Raw genomic sequence first — 19,598 nt, forward strand, 5'->3', positions numbered from 1 at the left:
TACTATAAGTCCACTCTGAAAACCTCTTCTCCACTGGCGGTTTTGGACCAGCCACTGGAATAAGTTCAATTGCCCTGGGGGGTACGAACAAAGGATATTATTCGGGAAAGTCATATTCCTGATCGAAATGCTGGTGAGTTACTGCCGCTCTGATATCCCCCCAAAAGTTCCGGCTGAATGTAATAACACAAAAAACATTCTGGGGTAATAATGTAATAAATAACACACACACAACAAAAAACCTGCAAAGTTGCTTAGGAGCAGAGCTGCCATATCTGTCTGTGCCATTTTATGCACACACAGGTGTAATCACCCCAGTGTCCATCGCCCTGTTTTAGTTGACTGACATGAAGTAGAGTGAATATTTTTCACACCTCGCTTTTAGATGCAGTCTAAATAAGAGAAAGGGGGCTGGCAGTTAGGATTTACTTTCTCCCTGTCTCTGGCCCACATTCCAGTACAGTAGGTGGCGGGAATGCTCCATAAAGTTGGATAACAACCACCGAAAAATCCCACAAACGAAGAAGAAGAAGAACAACACCACCACCACCACCACCACCACCACCACGACCACCCCCACCCCCCCCCCACCGGATATGTCAAATGAACATGGACCCATATGAAACGTCAGCACAGTGAGTGTAGTAGCAGTTTACGTATTGATGTTAGCGAGCTAGCCTAGTAAAATACAGTCCAGACATAGAAAGACATTTGTCGTAAAGCAGTATATTTGTAGAGTTATTACATTGGGAAACGGTAGAGTTTATATTCGTTGCAGAGGATACGTTTAACACAATGGACTTCACTTGGATTGTTTTACTTTCTCGAAGTTCATACGGTAAGAGATTCCATTGATTAGCTAGCTACTGTTAGCTAGAGTATAACAGTAACCATAACAGCGTCAGCTATACTAGCTAGCCATCTTCATTGTTGAAACCATCTGTCTTTTCGGGATTAAGTCGTGAACAGTTAACTGAACTGGAACTGACGGATTTCTTAAATCTCGAAATGTTGAAATATTTACAGAATGATAATGAACTATTCAGCTAACGTTAGCTATCTAGTTGGCAAACTGCTAACCGTAGCTAACTTGATGCGAGCAGCCATTGCCAACACTGTGAGTAGCTAGCTACTATAGCTAGCTACATCGTCTCTCATCTTATCATCCAGCTAAAATATCATTAGCCTCTTTTAGATGTCTCTCTTAGCAAACTTACTCGTTAAACATGCTGTCACGTGTGTCAACTGATCTGGTGTTATGACAAATCATAAGGGAGGCACAAAAGGACTATCTGCAACTGCAAGTTTTTCCAACTACCATGAAACATGCATCACTCATTATATCCTCATTCCACATCTCTAATAGTAATAGTCTTCATGCTGATTACTGTGACACTCTCTCTGTTGTATGTTACAGATTGAAAGAGGAATGACAATGACAGTTCCCTTGCCTGTGAGAGGAGGCTACACTGGAATACAGCTGTTCTGTGACCAAAACAAGGGACCTTGAAGGACCACAGCCTGTGTGACAGAGGACTTGCATTGTGGAGCTTTTGGGGAGAGTAGCAGGCAGTACACTTGGGTAAAGAAACACTAAGGCAAGGTGGAGATGTTTGCCAAACTGAAAAAGAAGATTGCTGAGGAGGCAGCCACAGCCCCCCGTACCGGAGTCCGCATGCCTCGCTCCTACAGCAAAGAGTCCATTACGTCAGTGGGGGCAGACTCGGGGGATGATTTTGTAAGTACCAGTTTTGTTACCTCACTGAGGGAGGGCCTCTGTCCATGCCAGTCATCTTTTGAACCCACCAAGAGTAGTTGGTCACATGACACGAAACACAATCACACACGATTCTTTTCGCTTAAGAAGTTTTCCACAGCTATTCTATAAAGGAGCCATCATGGAAGAGAAGGGAGGTTTCTTTTAAATTATTACTTTTGGCCTCTAATTTTAATAGGCTTAAACTTTGCACTTATGAAACGCAAACAATGATAATTTTTATCCTGTACACTCTTTGAATTCAACATAGGCTATTGTTTAGAGATATTCTGAGGCTCCTCCCAGACAGTAATGGCCCAGGCCCTCCATTAGTGTTTCTCTCTGTGGCCTGGTAAGAGCATTTCAGTGGCTCTCTCCTATGTAATGGAGCCCCTGGGACTGTCATGATGCTGTAAGTCACTACCATATACATGGAGCATATCAGATATCCCCTGTACCGTGATGTAAATAGCCCTGAATTTTATGAGATCAATATCTAATAATGGCTTTATGAATTTCAGCACAATTGTAGGCCTAATGTACAAGACTTACAGTATGCAGAGCCAGGGAAAGAGCAGTAAAGTAATTTGCTGCATTTTTAAGTTTGGTGTAATTGTCCTTTATTAACGAGTAGCCCTGCCTATATTTAGATGACATTGCCTTTTGGATTATGAGTTGGGTCTGTGAGTCAGCTAGCTTATTGTTATATGGTTGGGTGTGTCTGGAGATTGGCATCCAGAAGCCAGTGGATGCCACAGTTTAGTGTAAATATACTAGTACGATACGACCGCTCTTTTGTAAATGATGACATGAATTCTAAAATTGTAGTCGCGAACCTGTGTAACCTGAAGCCATGCTCGGGTGTCAGCTCTGCAATGCTCTGTTCACTTGACCACACATGAAACATATAACACACACACACAATGTTTATTTTCTCTTTTGGAGGAGGTAGCTTACCATACTATATGTTGAGACAATTCAGGTTACATTTTCATTAGGCTAATCAGTAATCATTGTGATGGTGTTATACCACATTGCACTGTTAAACATATCATTTATATTCAGAATATCATGTATTAGGCACTGGAAAATATTTGTTGTCGATGTTATTGGAAATGCATCATAAGTGTTAATCAGTTCAGTGGTAATTTTACACTTCCCCACGGCTACAATTATGAATAAAGTGGCTCATCTTACAGGATTACCCAGATCCAGTCTTCTGAGGCTGATGTGTATTTAAGTCATTGACTTGCAAGAAGGTCAAATCACCTGGTAGATTATCCCTTGTCAAATCTGTAGTAAAGTAAAATCAGGATGACATCAAGCTAAAGTAAACACACTCATAGCCATGAGTTAGGTACCGATGATGTGAAATGTTGTTGTTATAGCAATAATGGACTGGAGCCTGGCCTGTAGGCCTTACATCATGTCACCTAGTCACAGCCTTTTGTCACCTAGTCACAACTTTTGTGTGGGTCAGAAGGGGGTGAATGATGGGGTGTTATTCTATTCAATTGATTTGATGTATTTATATGGAAGCAGCAGCACTCTTTAATTGTCCATGTCAAATTTCCCATTGGACAATAAAGTACAACATATTGTATATGCACTGAGTATACTAAACATTAAGAACACCTGCTCTTCCCATGTCATAGACTGACCAGGTGAAAGCTATTATCCCTTATTGATGTCACTTGTTAAATCCACTTCAATCAGTGTAGATGAAGGGGAGGAGACATGTTAAAGAATGATTTTTAAGCCTTGAGACAAATGAGACATGGATTGTGTATGTGTGCTATTCAGAGGGTGAATGGGCAAGACAAAAAATGTAAGTGCCTTTGAATGGGGTATGGTAGTAAACTCAGCAAAAAAGAAACGTCCTCTCACTGTCAACTGCGTTTATTTTCAGCAAACAGAACATGTGTAAATATGTGTATGAACATAACAAGATTCAACAACTGAAACATAAACTGAACAAGTTCCACAGACATGTGACTAACAGAAATTGAATAATGTGTCCCTGAACAAAGGGGGGGTCAAAATCAAAAGTAAAGGTCAGTATCTGGTGTGGCCACCAGCTGCATTAAGTACTGCAGTGCATCTCCTCCTCATGGACTGCACCAGATTTGCCAGTTCTTGCTGTGAGATGTTACCCCACTCTTCCACCAAGGCACCTGCAAGTTCCCGGACGTTTCTGGGGGGAATGGCCCTAGCCCTCACCCTCCAATCCAACAGGTCCCAGACGTTCTCAATGGGATTTAGATCCGGGCTATTCGCTGGCCATGGCAGAACACTGACATTCCTGTATTGCAGGAAATCATGCACAGAATGAGCAGTACGGCTGGTGGCATTGTCATGCTGGAGGGTCATGTCAGGATGAGCCTGCAGGAAGGGTACCACATGAGGGAGGAGGATGTCTTCCCTGTAACACAGCGTTGAGATTGCCTGCAATGACAACAAGCTCAGTCCGATGATGCTGTGACACACCACCCCAGGCCATGATGGACCCTCCACCTCCAAATCGATCCCGCTCCAGAGTACAGGCCTCGGTGTAACGCTCATTCCTTTGATGATAAACGCGAATCCGACCATCACCCCTGGTGAGACAAAACTGCGACTTGTCAGTGAATAGCACTTTTTGTCAGTCCTGTCTGGTCTAGCGACGGTGGGTTTGTGCCCATAGGCGACGTTGTTGCCGGTGATGTCTGGTGAGGACCTGCCTTACAACAGGCCTACAAGCCCTCAGTCCAGCCTCTCTCAGCCTATTGCGGACAGTCTGAGCACTGATGGAGGGATTGTGCGTTCCTGGTGTAACTCGGGCAGTTGTTGTTGCCATCCTGTACCTGTCCCGCAGGTGTGATGTTCGGATGTACCGATCCTGTGCAGGTGTTGTTACACGTGGTCTACCACTGCAAGGACGATTAGCTGTCCGTCCTGTCTCCCTGTAGCGCTGTCTTAGGCGTCTCACAGAACGGACATAGCAATTTATTGCCCTGGCCACATCTGCAGTCCTCATGCCTCCTTGCAGCATGCCTAAGACACGTTTACGCAGATGAGCAGGGACCCTGGGCATCTTTCTTTGGGTGTTTTTCAGAGTCAGTAGAAAGGCTTCTTTAGTGTCCTAAGTTTTCATAACTGTGACCTTAATTGCCTACCGTCTGTAAGCGGTTAGTGTCTTAACGACCATTCCACAGGTGCATGTTTGTTAATTGTTTATGGTTAATTGAACAAGCATGGGAAACAGTGTTTAACCCCTTTACAATGAAGATCTGTGAAGTTATTTGGATTTTTATGAATTATCTTTGAAAGACAGGCCTTGAAAAAGGGACGTTTCTTTTTTTGCTGAGTTTAGGTTCCAGGCACACCAGTTTGTGTCAAACTGCAATGCTGCTGGGTTTTTCATGCTCAATAGTTTCCCGTGTGGATCAAGAATAGTCCACCACCCAAAGGACATCCAGCCAACTGTGCGACGCATTGGATTCAACAAGGGCCAGCATCCCCGTCGAACACTTTCGACACCTTGTAGAGTCCATGCCCCGACGAAATGAGTCTGTTTTGAGGGCGAAAGGGAGGGGGGGCACCTCAATATTAGGGATGTGTTTGGTATAGTCAGTGTAGATCTTGTCAGTGTGATATTTCATAGACTCTACAACACCCACAACGTAGATGTTTCTAGTACCTGCTGACCCATTACTATGGAAGCTCCATTGTGACCTGCTGAGTTGCTGTTCTGATGAGGATCCCTCTGTTCTGTGTGTTTGTGTTGACCTCTAGGCCTCTGATGGTAGTAGCTCCAGGGACGACCTCTCCTCCCAGATCCTCAGAAGGAATGATCAGATTCGCAAGCTGGAGGCCAAACTATCAGGTAAGACATGTCTGTATTGAGCCAGTTTAATCAGAGAAGGATGAGGTGGCCTACACACTGATATAAGATTAGTTTTGCATTTCCCCATTCAATAGTTAAGGTTAGGTTTGGTGGTGGATAAGCTGATTCTCGGTCTGTGTCTAATGTACTTAGAGACAACTTCTACCCAGAGCAGTTCACTCAGGTCAAAGGTCACATAACCAACGGGTGATGTCTGGTTTCAGACCTCCAAGGTTTTTGTTCTCAACACTGACCCTCATAAGGTATGATGGGGGTAACTCTTACAATGTTTCTTTATTCTTTACCACGTTCCCATTCGGTGAACGTTAAGAGCAAATGCCATGGCTTTTAGTCTACCTTTGGGGGTTCTGTGTGTCTTCTCTCCCAGATTAGTGTGATAGCTACTCCTCCCTTAGATGTGGTGTGTGTGTGACCCCTTAGAAGAGGTTAAAAGTTGCACGTCCTCATGCAGCATCTTAACCAGGATGGATTTCTCAAGAAAATCATTGTTTTCTTTCCTTTTGTATGCCTCTCTTTATTTATGTTATTCCTCCTCCCCGTCCCTTTACCCTCATCCACCTATCCCCCTTTCCTGGGTGTGTGTTTACTTGTGTGTTTCTGTGATGTTGGTATCCCATCACCCCACCTCCTGCCAATAGACTACGCTGAGCAGCTCCGACTTATGCAGAAGACCAAGGACAAGCTTGAAATTGCATTAGAAAAACATCAGGATTGTACGTACCTTTATTCTCCTCCCGTTTTGCTTCCTTTCTGTCTCATTTGTTTGTCTGCTGGCTGGGGTAATGGTCACCCGAAGCACCATCAGTCGCTCGCGGAGGGGTTGAGAATCATGCTGTCACTTCTATAGATTTCCATATAAACAAATAAATTGATGAAACCAAGGACTTACATGCTTGTTCATATAGAATTGTTTATAAATGTTTGTGGCACTCAGCAGTGTTACAGTTCCTGACACAAACCGGTGCGCCTGGCACCTACTACCATATCCCGTTCAAAGGCACTTAAATCTTTTGTCTTGTGCATCCACCCTCTGAATGACAAGCATACACAATCCATGTCTCCAATTATCTCAAGCCTTAAAAATCTGTCTTTAACCTGTCTTCTCCCCTTCATCTTTACTATTTTGAAGTGGATTTAACAAGTGACATCAGTAAGGGGTCATAGCTTTCACCTGGATTCACCTGGTCAGTCTGTCATGAAAAGAGCACGTGTTCTTAATGTTTTGTATACTCCGTGTAAGTCCATGTGGGATGTCTGTGTTGGCCATGCTTAGATGCACAGCTTGCCTTTGCTTCTGGGGAACACTTAGTTTGGCATACTGGACACATTCTATGGTCAATTGTACCACCCTTTCACAGCTAGCAGCTACTAACCACTGACAATTCCACAACCAGCTGTTTGAACCGAGCCATCTTTGGCTAGCCTGTTGTGTTCATCCTCTTTCTTGTCTGTCTGTCTGTCTTTCTTTCACTATCCAGCCTCCATGAGGAAACTGCAGGACCAGAATGAGACTCACCAGGCCAATAGAGCCAAAATGGCCGAAGGCATGGCTTTGGCCCTGGACAAGAAGGATCAGGTGAGTATCATATCCTTTGCACCACAAGGCATTCATTTGTGTGTGTTTATACTTAGATTAATTCCTGTCTTTGTCTGTAGGAATGGATGGAAAGGATATCTACGCTGGAGCAGGTACGCTAACATCTTAACTGCATTCTAACATCTAACAAAAATTCTAGGTTCTCATTCAGCCAGTCAGTTTTGGCATGTGTAGATGAGAGATCTAACTGGGGTCATCCTGTCTGTTCCTCAGGAGAAAGCGTCTCTGTCTGTGAGGCTAGATGATATGATGGAGCAGAGCCTTACTCTGTTCCAGAAGAGGGATGACCTGGACGAGCTGGAGGGCTTCCAGCAGCAGGAGCTCGCCAAAGTCAAACACATGGTACACACTACGGACAACAAGGTCCCATTGTCTAACTCTAACCCACCACATTGCATGTATGAGGAAAGTCAAACGTAAACTTGTCAGTTTGTGCTTTATCTGTCTATTCTGATTCAAGCTGTAGCTGTGTCAGTAATGATCCATCACAAGTTTTCCTATTACCCTAGATAATAATTGTATTTCAACATTTGTTATAGTGAAGTCCTTTCTGTGGTTGATTCTCTTATGTTATGGTAGTTACTGAGGAAGGAGGAGCAGCTGGTCCAGCGGGAGCGAGCGCTCCAGCAGAAGGAGGCCGAGCTGCAGATGGCCAAGAAGTCTATGGCCGAAGCCCAGGAGCAGCTGCGGGCTCTGGGAGAGGAGCATCAGGAAAGTTGCAGGCTCAACATGGAGCTGGAGATGGAGAGGTAAGGACAGGACACAGAGATTGCCTTGATAATGCCATGAATTCAGTAGTTGCAGAGATGCTGGTCTTGATGACTGAAAGTAATGACCTTACTCATTGTAGAGCTTGCTCCCCTCACCTCTTTTCTATAAGGGAGAGTTAGTATGCCAATTCTCTTGATGAAGTCTGCCTGTTTTCTTCTGGGTTGTCTGTGGTTTTGGTGGTTGTCTAACCGTACAGGGTGTCTGTGGTCTCCTTTAGAGAGGAGCTGCTGGAGGTCAGGGAGGAGGCTGAGAAGAAGATTAGTGAGCTGGAGGGCAGAGGCCAGAACCTGCAGAAGGTCATCCAACAGGTATCTGAGGACTTCCAGAAGGTGAGCCCTCTAACCCAGAGATAAATCCTTTACCAAAATCCTTTCACTGTATTGAAATGGTACAGATCTGTAATGACAGCATATGAATACAGTAAACTAAATGTGATCATATTTTGTAAAACATTTCAGATTTAGTGATCTAATTGTGTATGTTCTTAGTCGCAGAGTGCCTCAGCAGCTGTAGAGAAGTCTCTCCATACATTACAAATGGAGAACAATGCCCTGAAGCTGCAGCAACATAAAGTAAGACCAGACCACCATGTAACTACCTATATCTACCCCCTATTCTTTCTCCTCACCCCTTCCTGTGGAGGGAGGTACAGTATGCTGTGTATTGACCCAATCCTCTCTATCCTTGCTGTGGTCCCCAGGCTGCAGTGACTGATGAGGACAAGGAGCGTGTGCTGCTGGACCTGCAGGAGAAGATCTCCTCTCTGGAGAGACGTCTGCATGGTAACTTGAGTGAAGACGAGCTCCTCCAAGAGCTGCTCAAAGAGGTAACTTAAACAGTCAGCTAATCCTAAAGACAGAGGGACTCCAGTGGAATTCGTTTAAAGACAATACCACAGAGAATAGTGATTCATTTCTTAGCTCCTTTTTCCTGATGTATAGAAGTCCACTCTGGAGCAGAGGCTGGAGGACACGAGAGTTGAGCTGCTGGAGGCACGCACCAACCATGCAGACACGGTTAGCTCTTTGGAGACTCAGGTAAACAGTCCTCTCTCTACCTCTTCATCAGCATGATATACTTCATCACATGCCACTGGCTTAGATGCTCCATTAGTTAACAGTAATACATGGAAAACTGTATGAACTTGTCTGTTAAGCATATTGTATCTCAACTCCCCCAGATATCCAGACTCAACAACAATGTGACTGAACTACAGACCCTGCTACGACACAAAGACGACTCTTCCAAGAACTACAGAGAGAGAACGGACGCACAGGTAAGAGAACAGGCACACTGGTGGGAGAGAACAATGTAAGCATTTAAGACCTGTGCTCTCGCTCTACCTTCAGTCTCTCACACAGCCCCATGTCTCTCTCAGATAGCAGGTCTGGAACAGCAGGTGCAGGAGAGCAATGAGAGGCTCAAGAACACTGAGCAGCAGATCTCTGACAAACAAGCACATCTAGACAAACTGGTAAATAAATGTCACATTACGGTGAAAGATGCTCTACCGCCACTGTTCATGGATTAAGTTGAACATGAGGCTGGAGCAAATGCTGTTTAATTGAATTTATTTTCTATAGGCTGAGTAGACTTTCATCTCTCATATGGCAGAGACAGTTAATGTGAGTGTGTGATGCTAAGACGGCCCTTTCCCATGTGGTCCCTCGCCCAGCAGGCAGAGTGGAGTGTGGAGAGGGACAGTCTGCAGCAGCAGGTGTCTGCAGAGCGGCAACAGGGCCAGGAGAGGGCAGCTCGGCTGGAGGAGCAGCTCACTGCACTGCAGACAGAGAGAGACACCGAACACACCTCTGCCCAAGCCAGGATTGTGAGTTACAGTTCTCAGCTCTCACTTGCTCTGTACATTTTAATTCACAAAACTGTTAGTGTAATGTGCTGCGTAGTTTTGTAACCTGAATATTAAGGTCAACTGTATCTTTGGTATTTGATCATTTCTATGCAGATTTTGATCAGCTTATCCATTGGTCTCTGTGGATTGTCCATTATCGGTTGCCATGTAATTTATCTCTGCTACATGGCTGGCATGAAACTGGACTGTCATACAAGGCCATCAGATATCTATCTATCGATATTGGACTGTGTTCCTATGCATTCTAATTTATGCTTTTCTTTCTCAAACATCCCTTTGTCTCTGCTTCTCTCTCCCTCACCAATCTCTCGCTCTGTTTCTTTCGCTCCCTCACCCATCTGTGTTGTATTTCCCAGAGTGAGTTGGAGCAAGAGAGAGTGTCCCTGCTGAGGGGGAGGGATAAAGCTGACGTGGCTCTGAAGAGGCAGGCAGAGGAGCTGGAGCAGGCCAGGGTAAGACACACTTCCTGCTTTATATTAGGCAGTCAGTTGAAAACAGGAAGTCACAGATTTCCTGATGAACAATATATTTTTTTCATTAAATTGCGTTCTTCAGTCACTCCAGATGTTTTGCGTACTGTGCCACACCATTTCTATGAGAACTGCATTCCTACATTACAACTCCCCAAAAATGGTCCTGCTGCCTGTACAAACGGGGTAATGATGTCCCTATATGTGTCCCCAGTCAGAGCTGAGCAGCAGGCAGACAGTGAGTGTGGAGATAGCCATGGCTCTGGAGGACACCAGGAGACAGAAGGAGGAGCTCCAACTACAGGTCTGGTGATGCATGATACATACTTACTCTCACATCATACATTTTTACTGTACTCTTTGAAATAACAAACAAGATTCTTTACACTGTGTTGGAACGAGGTTTAAAACAATAGCAGATGCATTTGCCTTAATCATACTCAGGCAGAATGGGCGTTATCTGTTACAAAGCCATGAATTCAGCTTGTGTTGATTATGTGCTCGTAAATAGATGATAATGTTACTGTCTCCTTTTCCAGGTAGGAGAGATGATGGCGTCACTTCAAACAACATCGCAGGAACTGGCCCACGTCACTGAGCAGCTGAAGCTGAAAGAAGAGGAACTCCAAACACTTCGCAATGGTAAACACTTTCTCTGTCCACAGGTGCCCTTTTCCTCCATCTCCCATGCTATGTGAATTCAGAAGTTGTAGTGTTTATCTGATGTTCCCTTCCACGCTGTTTGTGTTGCAGAGCTGCAGAGCGCCCAGAGCTCCCTGTCCCAGCTGCAAGAGGAGGCGGAGGGGCTGCAGGTGGCAGCCCAGGAGAGGCAGGAGGAGAAGGACACCCAGCTGGTCAGCTTGAGGCAGGAGCTCCTAACCCAGAACGAGCAGTTGGACTCCTGCCAGTTACGGGTCAGAACACACACAGGGAGCACAGTCATTAAGCTTTTAACTCACATACTGTACATAAGTCTGTCATTACATATCAAGTTAGGTCTGCATGTCTGTTGTTGATTGACTTTGCCTGCGTTGTCTGACTGCCTCTGTGTGTGTCCCTCCCAGGTATCGGAGCTGGAGGTAGAGGTGGAGACTCTGACGTTGCAGCAGACTCCAGAGCTGTGTGAACTGGACCAGAATGGGACTGTGACGGTGGATGACCTGGACCACATGCAGAAGGCCAACCGAGACCTGGAGCAGCAGCTCAGTGACAAGAACAAGGTAAGTACTGGACGAACCAGAAACCATGATCACCACACAGGCATGGTCAGGTAATTAATGCTTGTCTGAAATAGCTGGAGCAGGACCATTTCATTATTCCTGTGTGTTTTTTGTGCTGTTATTGATTGGATGACTGTTGCTTTACAGACCATTAAGCAGCTGCAGCAGAGGCTAGCAGAGCTAAAGAGGACCTTGCAGAAGGAGCTGGTGAGACATTTAGATAACTTAGTATGGGTATCATATTTAAATAAAAAAATAAAAGATTCAGTTCATTAAAATATTGTTCTGTTTGTGATGGTTTGTGTCTGTGTTTCTGGTGCAGAAGCTGAAACCTGAAACAGAGTCCGATGGGAAAGAGAGGGCCCAAGAAGGGAGAGGAGAGAGGCAAGAGAGGCCAGACAGAAACTTTACAGAGCCCACTCCAGGACCAGCCCCGGGCCCAAACACCACTGTCACCAACACATCTGATCTCAATGACTCACGAGAGATCAACTTTGAGTACCTCAAACACGTGGTGCTAAAATTCATGTCATCCAGAGAGGCTGAGGTGAGAGCAGTCCACCTGGTCCCTGTTATACACAGCTAGGCCATATACACAGCTAGGCCATATACACAGCTAGGCCATATACACAGCTAGGCCATATACACAGCTAGGCCATATACACAGCTAGGCCATATACACAGCTAGGCCATATACACAGCTAGGCCATATACACTGAGTGTACAAAACATTAAGAACACCTGCTTTTTCCATGAGACTGACCAGGTGAATCCAGGTGAAAGCTATGATCCCTTATTGATGTCACTTGTTAAATCCACTTCAATCAGTGTAGATGAAGGGGAGGAGACAGGTTAAATAAGTATTTTTAATGCTTGAGTGGCGCTACGGGCTAAGGCACTGCATCTCGGTGCAAGAGGCATCACTACAGTCCCTGGGTCGAATCCAGGCTGTATCACATCCGGCTGTGATTGGGTGTCCCATAGAGCGGCGCACAATTAGCCCAGCATCGTCCGGGTTTGGCCGGGGTATGTCGTCATTTTAAATAAGAATTTGTTCTTAACTGACTTGCCTAGTTAAATAAAATATAAATTTAGACATGGCTTGTGTAAGTGTGCCATTCAGAGGGTGAATGGGCTAGACAAAATATTTATGCCTTTGAACAGGGTATAGTTGTTTGTGTCAAGAACTGCAATGCTGCTGGGTTTTTCACACTCAACAGTTTCCCATGTGTCTCAAAAATGGTCCACCACCCAGAGGACATCCAGCCAATTTGAGACAACTGTGGGAAGCATTGGAGTCAACATGGGCCAGCATCCCTGTGGAACACTTTCAACACCTTGTGGAGTCCATGCCCTGATGAATTTCGGCTCTTCTGAGGGCAAAATGGGGTGCAACTCAATATTAGGATGGTGCTCCTAATGTTTGGTATACAGTCACCGGACAGTTTATTAGGTACACCACCCCATTCACGAAAATGGATCGTTCCTACAGACAGTGAGTCACGTTGCTGTGGCTTGCTATATAAAGCAGGCAGACCGGCGTCGAGGCATTCAGTTACTGTTCGATTGAATGTTAGAATGGGCAAAATTAGTGACTTAAGCGACTTCGAGCATGGTATGATCGTCGGTGCCAGGTGCGCCAGATTCAACTGACAAGTGACTGTGCTTGATGGGTGTACCTAATAAAAATGTCTGGTGAGTGTATCTGATGTCTATGGTCATGGCTGACGTCTAAATCTCTCTCTCTGTGTGTCCCTCTCTCTGTATCTTAGGCCTATCAGCTGATCAGAGCGGTGTCTGTGTTGCTGAACTTCACTGGTGAGGAAGAGGACATGTTGAAGCAGACTCTGGAGTACAAGGTGGCTTTCTCCTTTCACACCTCGTTTCCCTGAAACTCATGTCAAATGAATGGATGTTATGGCCTGAACCACAGCCAGTGTGTATCACATGAAATAGGCCATGACCCTATTTTGTCCTCAAATGTTGTCATTTCTTAAATGTGCGAGCTATCTGTTGTTTCTTTTAGAATGACTTCAGCTGCATCTGGAGGGAAATTGTTATTCTTATAGAGGATACTATAACATTCAAACCCATGTTTTGCTACCTATAGACCCTTCACCAGTTGTAATACTAGTTTTAATAGTCCAATGATATTTCATTTGATATAATTGTAACTATCGCTGTGTTTTTCAGATGTCCTGGTTTGGATCCAAGCCTTCTCCGAAAGGTATTGTCCGGCCATCAGTTTCAGGGGCACCTGCTCACTGGAGCTGAGGGGCCCGAGAGAGGAAGAGGGGACAGACACACATAACTTTTATCATGTGTTTGCATGACTTCTCCCACCACTGTGGCAACCAAATGAACATTGTAAAGAGGACACAACCCAAGCTTTAAAATGGTTTCTGACATGACACAGATTCCTATGTACTGTAGCTCCTCAATCTTTCCTGAGAAAATGTTTTTTTCTTCATCTTCAAGAGAAAAGAGAATGGCTCTACAGTGACTAAGAGGGGCAAAGTCTTGTTAATATGGTCTGATTTCTATTTACAAGTAAAATGGTTAAAGCAGACATGGTGTTGACCCAATTGATAAATGTTAACCTTAAGAGAAACCCTCCTCCCTCCCCTTGGAATGAGGTTAACATTAGATCTAGCTCTGTCATGGACACAGTACAAGTACACTACATTACCAATAGGTATGTGGACATCTGCTTGTCGAACATCTCATTCCAAATTCATGGGCATTAATATGGAGTTGGTCCTCCCCTTTGCTGCTATAACAGCCTCTACTCTTCTGGGAAGGCTTTCCACTAGATGTTGGAACATTGACGCCGGGGACTTGCTTACATTCAGCTAAAAGAGCATTAGTGAGGTGGGGCACTGATGTTGGGCGATTAGGCATGGCTCGCAGTCGGCGTTCCAATTCATACCAAAGGTTTTTGATGGGGTTGAGGTCATGGCTCTGTGCAGGCCAGTCATGTTCTTCCACACCGATCTCAACAAACCAGTTCTGTATGGACCTCATCGTGGGCATTGTCATGCTGAAACAGGAAAGGGCCTTTTCCAAATTGTTGCCACAAAGTTGGAAGCACAGAATCGTCTAGAATGTAATTGTATGCTGTAGCATTAAGATTTCTCTTCACTGGAACTAAGGGGCCTAACCCGAACCATGAAAAACAGCCCCAGACCATTATTCCTCCTTCACCAAACTTACAGTTGCCACTATCCATTCGGGCAGGTAGCATACTCCTGACATCCACCAAACCCAGATTTGTCCGTCGGACTGCCAGATGGTGTAGCGTGATTCATCACTCCAGAGAACGCGTTTCTACTAGTCCAGAGTCCAATGGCGGCGAGCTTTACACCACTCCAGCCAAAGCTTGGCATTGCGCATAGTGATCTTAGGCTTGTGTGCAGCTGCTCGGTCATGGGAACCAATTTCATGACGCTTCCAACGAACAGTTATTGTGCTGATGTTGATTCCAGAAGCAGTTTGGAACTTGGTAGTGAGTGATGCAACCAAGGACAGGCGATTTTTACACGCCATGCGCTTCAGCACTCAGTGGTCCTATTCTGTGAGTTTGTGTGTCAGCAACGGGTGTGGCTGAAATAGCCGAATCCACTCATTTGTAGGGGTGTCCACATACTTTTGTGTATATATGGTGTATGTCTTATTCTCCAGGTGGGATGGGTCAGGCCTACCAGATTGTCACAACTCTTTTTGACAGAGAAGATTATTTATGTCTCTGCTCCAATGTTTTTTTTCTTTAATTTAGACATAGAAAACGGTATTTACTGCCGATGACTACCTATGGCAGGGTTCCCCAACTAGCGGCCCATGGTCCGAATTTGGCCCGCTTGTGGTTTTATTTGGCCCCCAATGTTTTCTGAGCAAAAACACTTATTTTTTTTATATTTTTTTATATTGTTGGACATAAGACTGTAAAAACACCAGAAAATCAGCTCCAAGTTATTTTAATTTTGGACATCTCTTCACAAATATCCTCCTGAAATTATTGTTTTAGTCTAATATTATTTCTGTTTGGGATTCTTGCGGTCAATTTGCAGTCTACAAATATTTGTAATTATGTTCCAGCCCCCTGACCATCCAAAAAATACTGCCTGCGGCTGGATCCAGTTGATGATCCCTTCTCTATGGTTGGGAAAGGGATATTGTTGAATTGTGAGTGCATGATAAGAATCTTGAAAATGCTACCACCCCAATCAACCCCTCTTCAATGGAACGCCCCAAGATTTCTGATGGACCCTTCACAACAGTCTTTAATTTGGTTCTTTCCATTAAAAATATAACTTCAGATGGCTTATGTAGGAAAAATCCATGTTAAAATCAGAACTTGTGATGTCTCTGAAGGGGAGGTGAGAGTCATACATCAATGTCTTTGATATCAATGGAGAAAATCTATGTCATGTAGACAGAAGAGTACTTTTTAAATATGTTAAATAATTATTGAAAGCTATCTAAATCAGAATTATCGAAGGATGTGCTCTACCTTTACCTGCCTTGTGTTTGTGTAAATGACAGTACATTCCATGTCTATTTATATATGATAATTGTACATATGCATTGAGAACTTTATAAATCACTGGGTGTAAATAATTTTGTTTGACTTCTTGCAGTATTTTACACCATGTTTTACCTGTCTATGTAGCCAGTCTTGGCTTGATGCTCTGTCTCACTGTTCATTGGCATCCTGTCAGAACTAAGTGACCATTTGTGTGTGCTTACAATGTGAGGGCATTAACAATGTACTGGAGGAAAGACCCTTTAATACAAGTATGCATGCCTTATAGCAGAATGCATTGGATCTCTGCAGAGAGGGAAAACCTGTCTCCTTACATTCTGAATAGAATGTGAACCATATTAATGGCTAAGGTGTGAGGCAGCAACACACCAGTCTGCACTCTGAATTCTACTCCCATATCATGTGAGAAATATCCATGTGTCTGGTTATGTTACAGTACTGTAGCATTTGATGTCACATTCATTGGGTTTGTGCGGTCAGTCAACTCTGGGGCTGGGAGGTCGAAGAGGAAGGAGACAATGATCTATTGTGTGAACAAGGTCCTCCCCTTCTTTAAACTTTTGTCATAAAATGGACACGGTCTACATTCAATGTCAAAACACCACACTGCGTTAAGTGACCTGTTATTGAATAGTATCTGGTACCACAAATTTAGTATATTTCCATAGAACTACAATAATATCACAGCACAGGTGGCTATGACTCTACTGCAAGGTCACCATAAAAAAACCTTATGCACTTTTTTTTCTTCACTTCTGTTTGATTCTGCTGTGTTCAACTCTGTTTTTTAACAAACAATCTAATAAATCACAACAGATGCTATTAATTCTCATTTTAACAAGTGCTACCACTACAAGTTATTTTGTTTTGTCTTCATTTCTTGTTAATAAATAAATCTTAAGCATAAAAGTTTGTTTTCATTTCTTTTTCTTGGGGACATGTTTTTTGGGCACTCCACGTGATTCTAAGCAGAGATGCAGCAGAACAAAGTAAGCAACAATAATTCCCAACTGAATCCACTGAGTGGCGCTGTGGGCATTTTCACCGATACGCAACAAACGGAACGCCTCGGACCGGAAGATAGCTTCTGAGCTAACACGTTATCGGTCTTTCTTTTCCTGTGGCAGCAACGAGGAACATGGTGAGAGGCTCGCGTCTGTCGTTCAATTCAGTAAAATTGCGCTGTCTAGTCCACATAAAACGACCACAGTTGATAACATCCATGAGCATAAATATCTTGTCTTGCCAGTTGTTTGTGAATGCTCGATAGAGGTCCTTCATCTGTCACTTGCCACCATAATAACCAAACGCGAGCAAGATAAAAGCTACCGCTACTAGCAAATGCATGGATGTCTAGTTAGCTACGTCGGCTAACTATCAAACGTGTCTAGGCATACTACTTGCAAATGAAATGGTTGTTCGCCAACTAACTAGTTACGTCGGTTAACTTTCAAACACTTCAGAACAATGCTTTCGATGCAGTTAACGTTGTATGTTGCCACTCAGAATAGTTATATTCATTTTCAGCCCACGTTGACGTTTTGTGGACAAAATGGGTAGTTCGCTAGTTAAGTAACGTTACATTTTCAAAGATAACTTAATATATTTAGATGTGTCCCCGTTTGTCAATCTTCACAGGGCAAGATCAAGGCTAGAGATCTGCGGGGCAAGAAGAAGGAGGAGCTGCTCAAGCAGCTAGATGACCTGAAGGTAGAGCTGTCCCAACTCCGCGTAGCCAAGGTTACTGGTGGAGCTGCCTCCAAGCTCTCCAAGATGTGAGTATTATTTGGACTGCAGAAGTCGTAGTTAGAGTTTAGCCTGGGTTCTGAGTGGGCTGTAGTTATCACTGTCACACAATCTATGGCTACATCATGGTGGAGAATTGAGTGGTTTCTCAGTTGTAATCAGAGTAAGGCGATGGGTATATTATTGAATTGGTATGCAGAGATTTTAGTCACCGAAGATGGCATGCCTTCAATTGTGTAGGCAACGCCACGCACATTTACATTGGAGATAAAAAGCACGACACATCCCGTGTGTCATGAATGTTGAATATAATTATATTTGAACTTACTCTGCCGATTGTCTGTGGTTTTGGTCATTCAAGTGGTCAAAATGTGAGGTTAAATATCCCCAGCAAAGTATTATTGAACAGAATTCAGACACGGATCTGTGTGACAATCGAGATGTTTGCTCATGACCGAAGACACGTGCACAAGACTGAAGTACATGCATACTACCATGGTTTTGTGCATGTCAGGCGATTGGATATTGTCTCAAATTTCGAGCAACTAAAGTACCACCGCACACAGTAATTGGATTCAATATTCAAGCTTGAAATTAAAATCTCCACGATTTTGCAGTGTTTTGTTTGACAGTATTCCAATAATTGGTATTCAATTTGTATTTATTAGTCAAGGTTTTTAGGTATAGTAGGGCAATAAAATGTGCTTCTCTTTTTGCTCAAATCTCAAACGCCCTTTAAGTTGAGGCTTCTTATCCTTGCATTTTAATTAACCCTTCTTTTTGCTTCTGTTTCCTCTAGCTGTGTCGTCCGCAAGTCCATCGCCCGCGTTCTGACTGTCATCAACCAGACGCAGAAGGAGAACCTGAGGAAGTTCTACAAGGTAAGAGCAATGCCATCCAGACACACGTATTTAAGAAATCCATTAAGCAAAACAGAACCTGCTGATGAACAGTCAAAAGCAATGGGCAGGCGTCTGACCACAGAACATCGGCTGTCGTATTCTGTTAATTTCCCAATGATTCTACATGTTGACTCGCCACTGTTCATCAATACCCAAAAGGTGATCTGCTGCGGATGGTGCGGGTTATGGTGTCTTGTCAACCTTGACCACATGTTAAACATTCTGCAGATTAGTTTGTAAAGTGACCCATGTAACCTCAATATTTGAGAACTAGGATGAGTGCCAACCCTGACTATTCAGCCCATCTAAGTGCTGAAGACCATAATTGAACAAAATGCAATAGCAGCAACAGTTCTGATTTTTTTTTATTTGTAGTATTAGTTTGAATGCCCATGTACTGTTTATTTTACTTTGATTGTGAATGTCATTTCAGGGTAAGAAGTACAAGCCCCTGGATCTGAGACCCAGGAAGACCCGTGCCATCCGCAGGAGACTTAACAAGCATGAGGAATCTCTCAGAACCAAGAAGATGCAGAGGAAGGACCGCCTGTATTCCATTCGCAAATTTGCTGTCAAGGCTTAAGGCTGTTTCTCTTGTACAAATAAATTGACTAAAAAGAAGTATGTTGTCTTCTGTAAAGGGATGGCACTCAAAATTGTGAATCATTAGTGTGGTAATATATCTGCCTCAGTGAGCAGGTGGAATATTGATTGCAAACATTTAGAGTAATTATTTGGTGAGACATCTTATATCCGCGTTGCAATGTTAATATGCACTGATAATGGATGTTATGTATGCTGACGAGGATCCAATTCCAACTCGAGGATCCTCTGAGT

At 43.8% G+C, this 19,598-nt stretch overlaps 2 protein-coding genes across 5 annotated transcripts; both read left to right on the forward strand.

Moving 5' to 3' along the window:
- The first annotated feature begins 604 nt into the window (after positions 1–604).
- LOC106585445 (golgin subfamily A member 1) lies at positions 605–16,969 on the forward strand. 4 transcript variants are annotated; one of them, XM_014171651.3, is made up of 24 exons: positions 605–838; positions 1,418–1,738; positions 5,531–5,621; positions 6,281–6,355; positions 7,121–7,218; positions 7,299–7,331; positions 7,453–7,581; positions 7,819–7,988; positions 8,228–8,339; positions 8,499–8,582; positions 8,711–8,836; positions 8,952–9,047; positions 9,191–9,286; positions 9,389–9,484; positions 9,686–9,838; positions 10,237–10,332; positions 10,565–10,654; positions 10,890–10,992; positions 11,104–11,264; positions 11,415–11,570; positions 11,718–11,777; positions 11,893–12,117; positions 13,343–13,429; positions 13,764–16,969. In XM_014171651.3, the coding sequence occupies exons 2-24, from the start codon at positions 1,610–1,612 to the stop codon at positions 13,842–13,844; spliced, it is 2,547 nt and encodes an 848-aa protein (XP_014027126.3). In that variant the 5' UTR covers positions 605–838; positions 1,418–1,609; the 3' UTR covers positions 13,845–16,969. The 4 variants fall into 4 exon arrangements, with proteins under 4 accessions (XP_014027126.3, XP_014027127.3, XP_014027128.3 ...); XM_014171652.3 differs by having other exon boundaries at positions 9,689–9,838; XM_014171653.3 differs by having other exon boundaries at positions 8,505–8,582.
- Positions 16,970–17,246: 277 nt separating this feature from the next.
- LOC100194561 (ribosomal protein L35) lies at positions 17,247–19,379 on the forward strand. Its single transcript, NM_001139647.1, has 4 exons — positions 17,247–17,254; positions 17,752–17,888; positions 18,659–18,740; positions 19,195–19,379. Exons 1-4 carry the CDS (start codon positions 17,252–17,254, stop codon positions 19,342–19,344), a joined length of 372 nt encoding a protein of 123 aa, NP_001133119.1. The 5' UTR covers positions 17,247–17,251; the 3' UTR covers positions 19,345–19,379.
- Positions 19,380–19,598: the final 219 nt, after the last annotated feature.

Source organism: Salmo salar, chromosome 24, assembly GCF_965601325.2.
Source record: "Salmo salar chromosome 24, fSalSal1, whole genome shotgun sequence".
Classification (NCBI taxonomy): domain Eukaryota; kingdom Metazoa; phylum Chordata; class Actinopteri; order Salmoniformes; family Salmonidae; genus Salmo; species Salmo salar.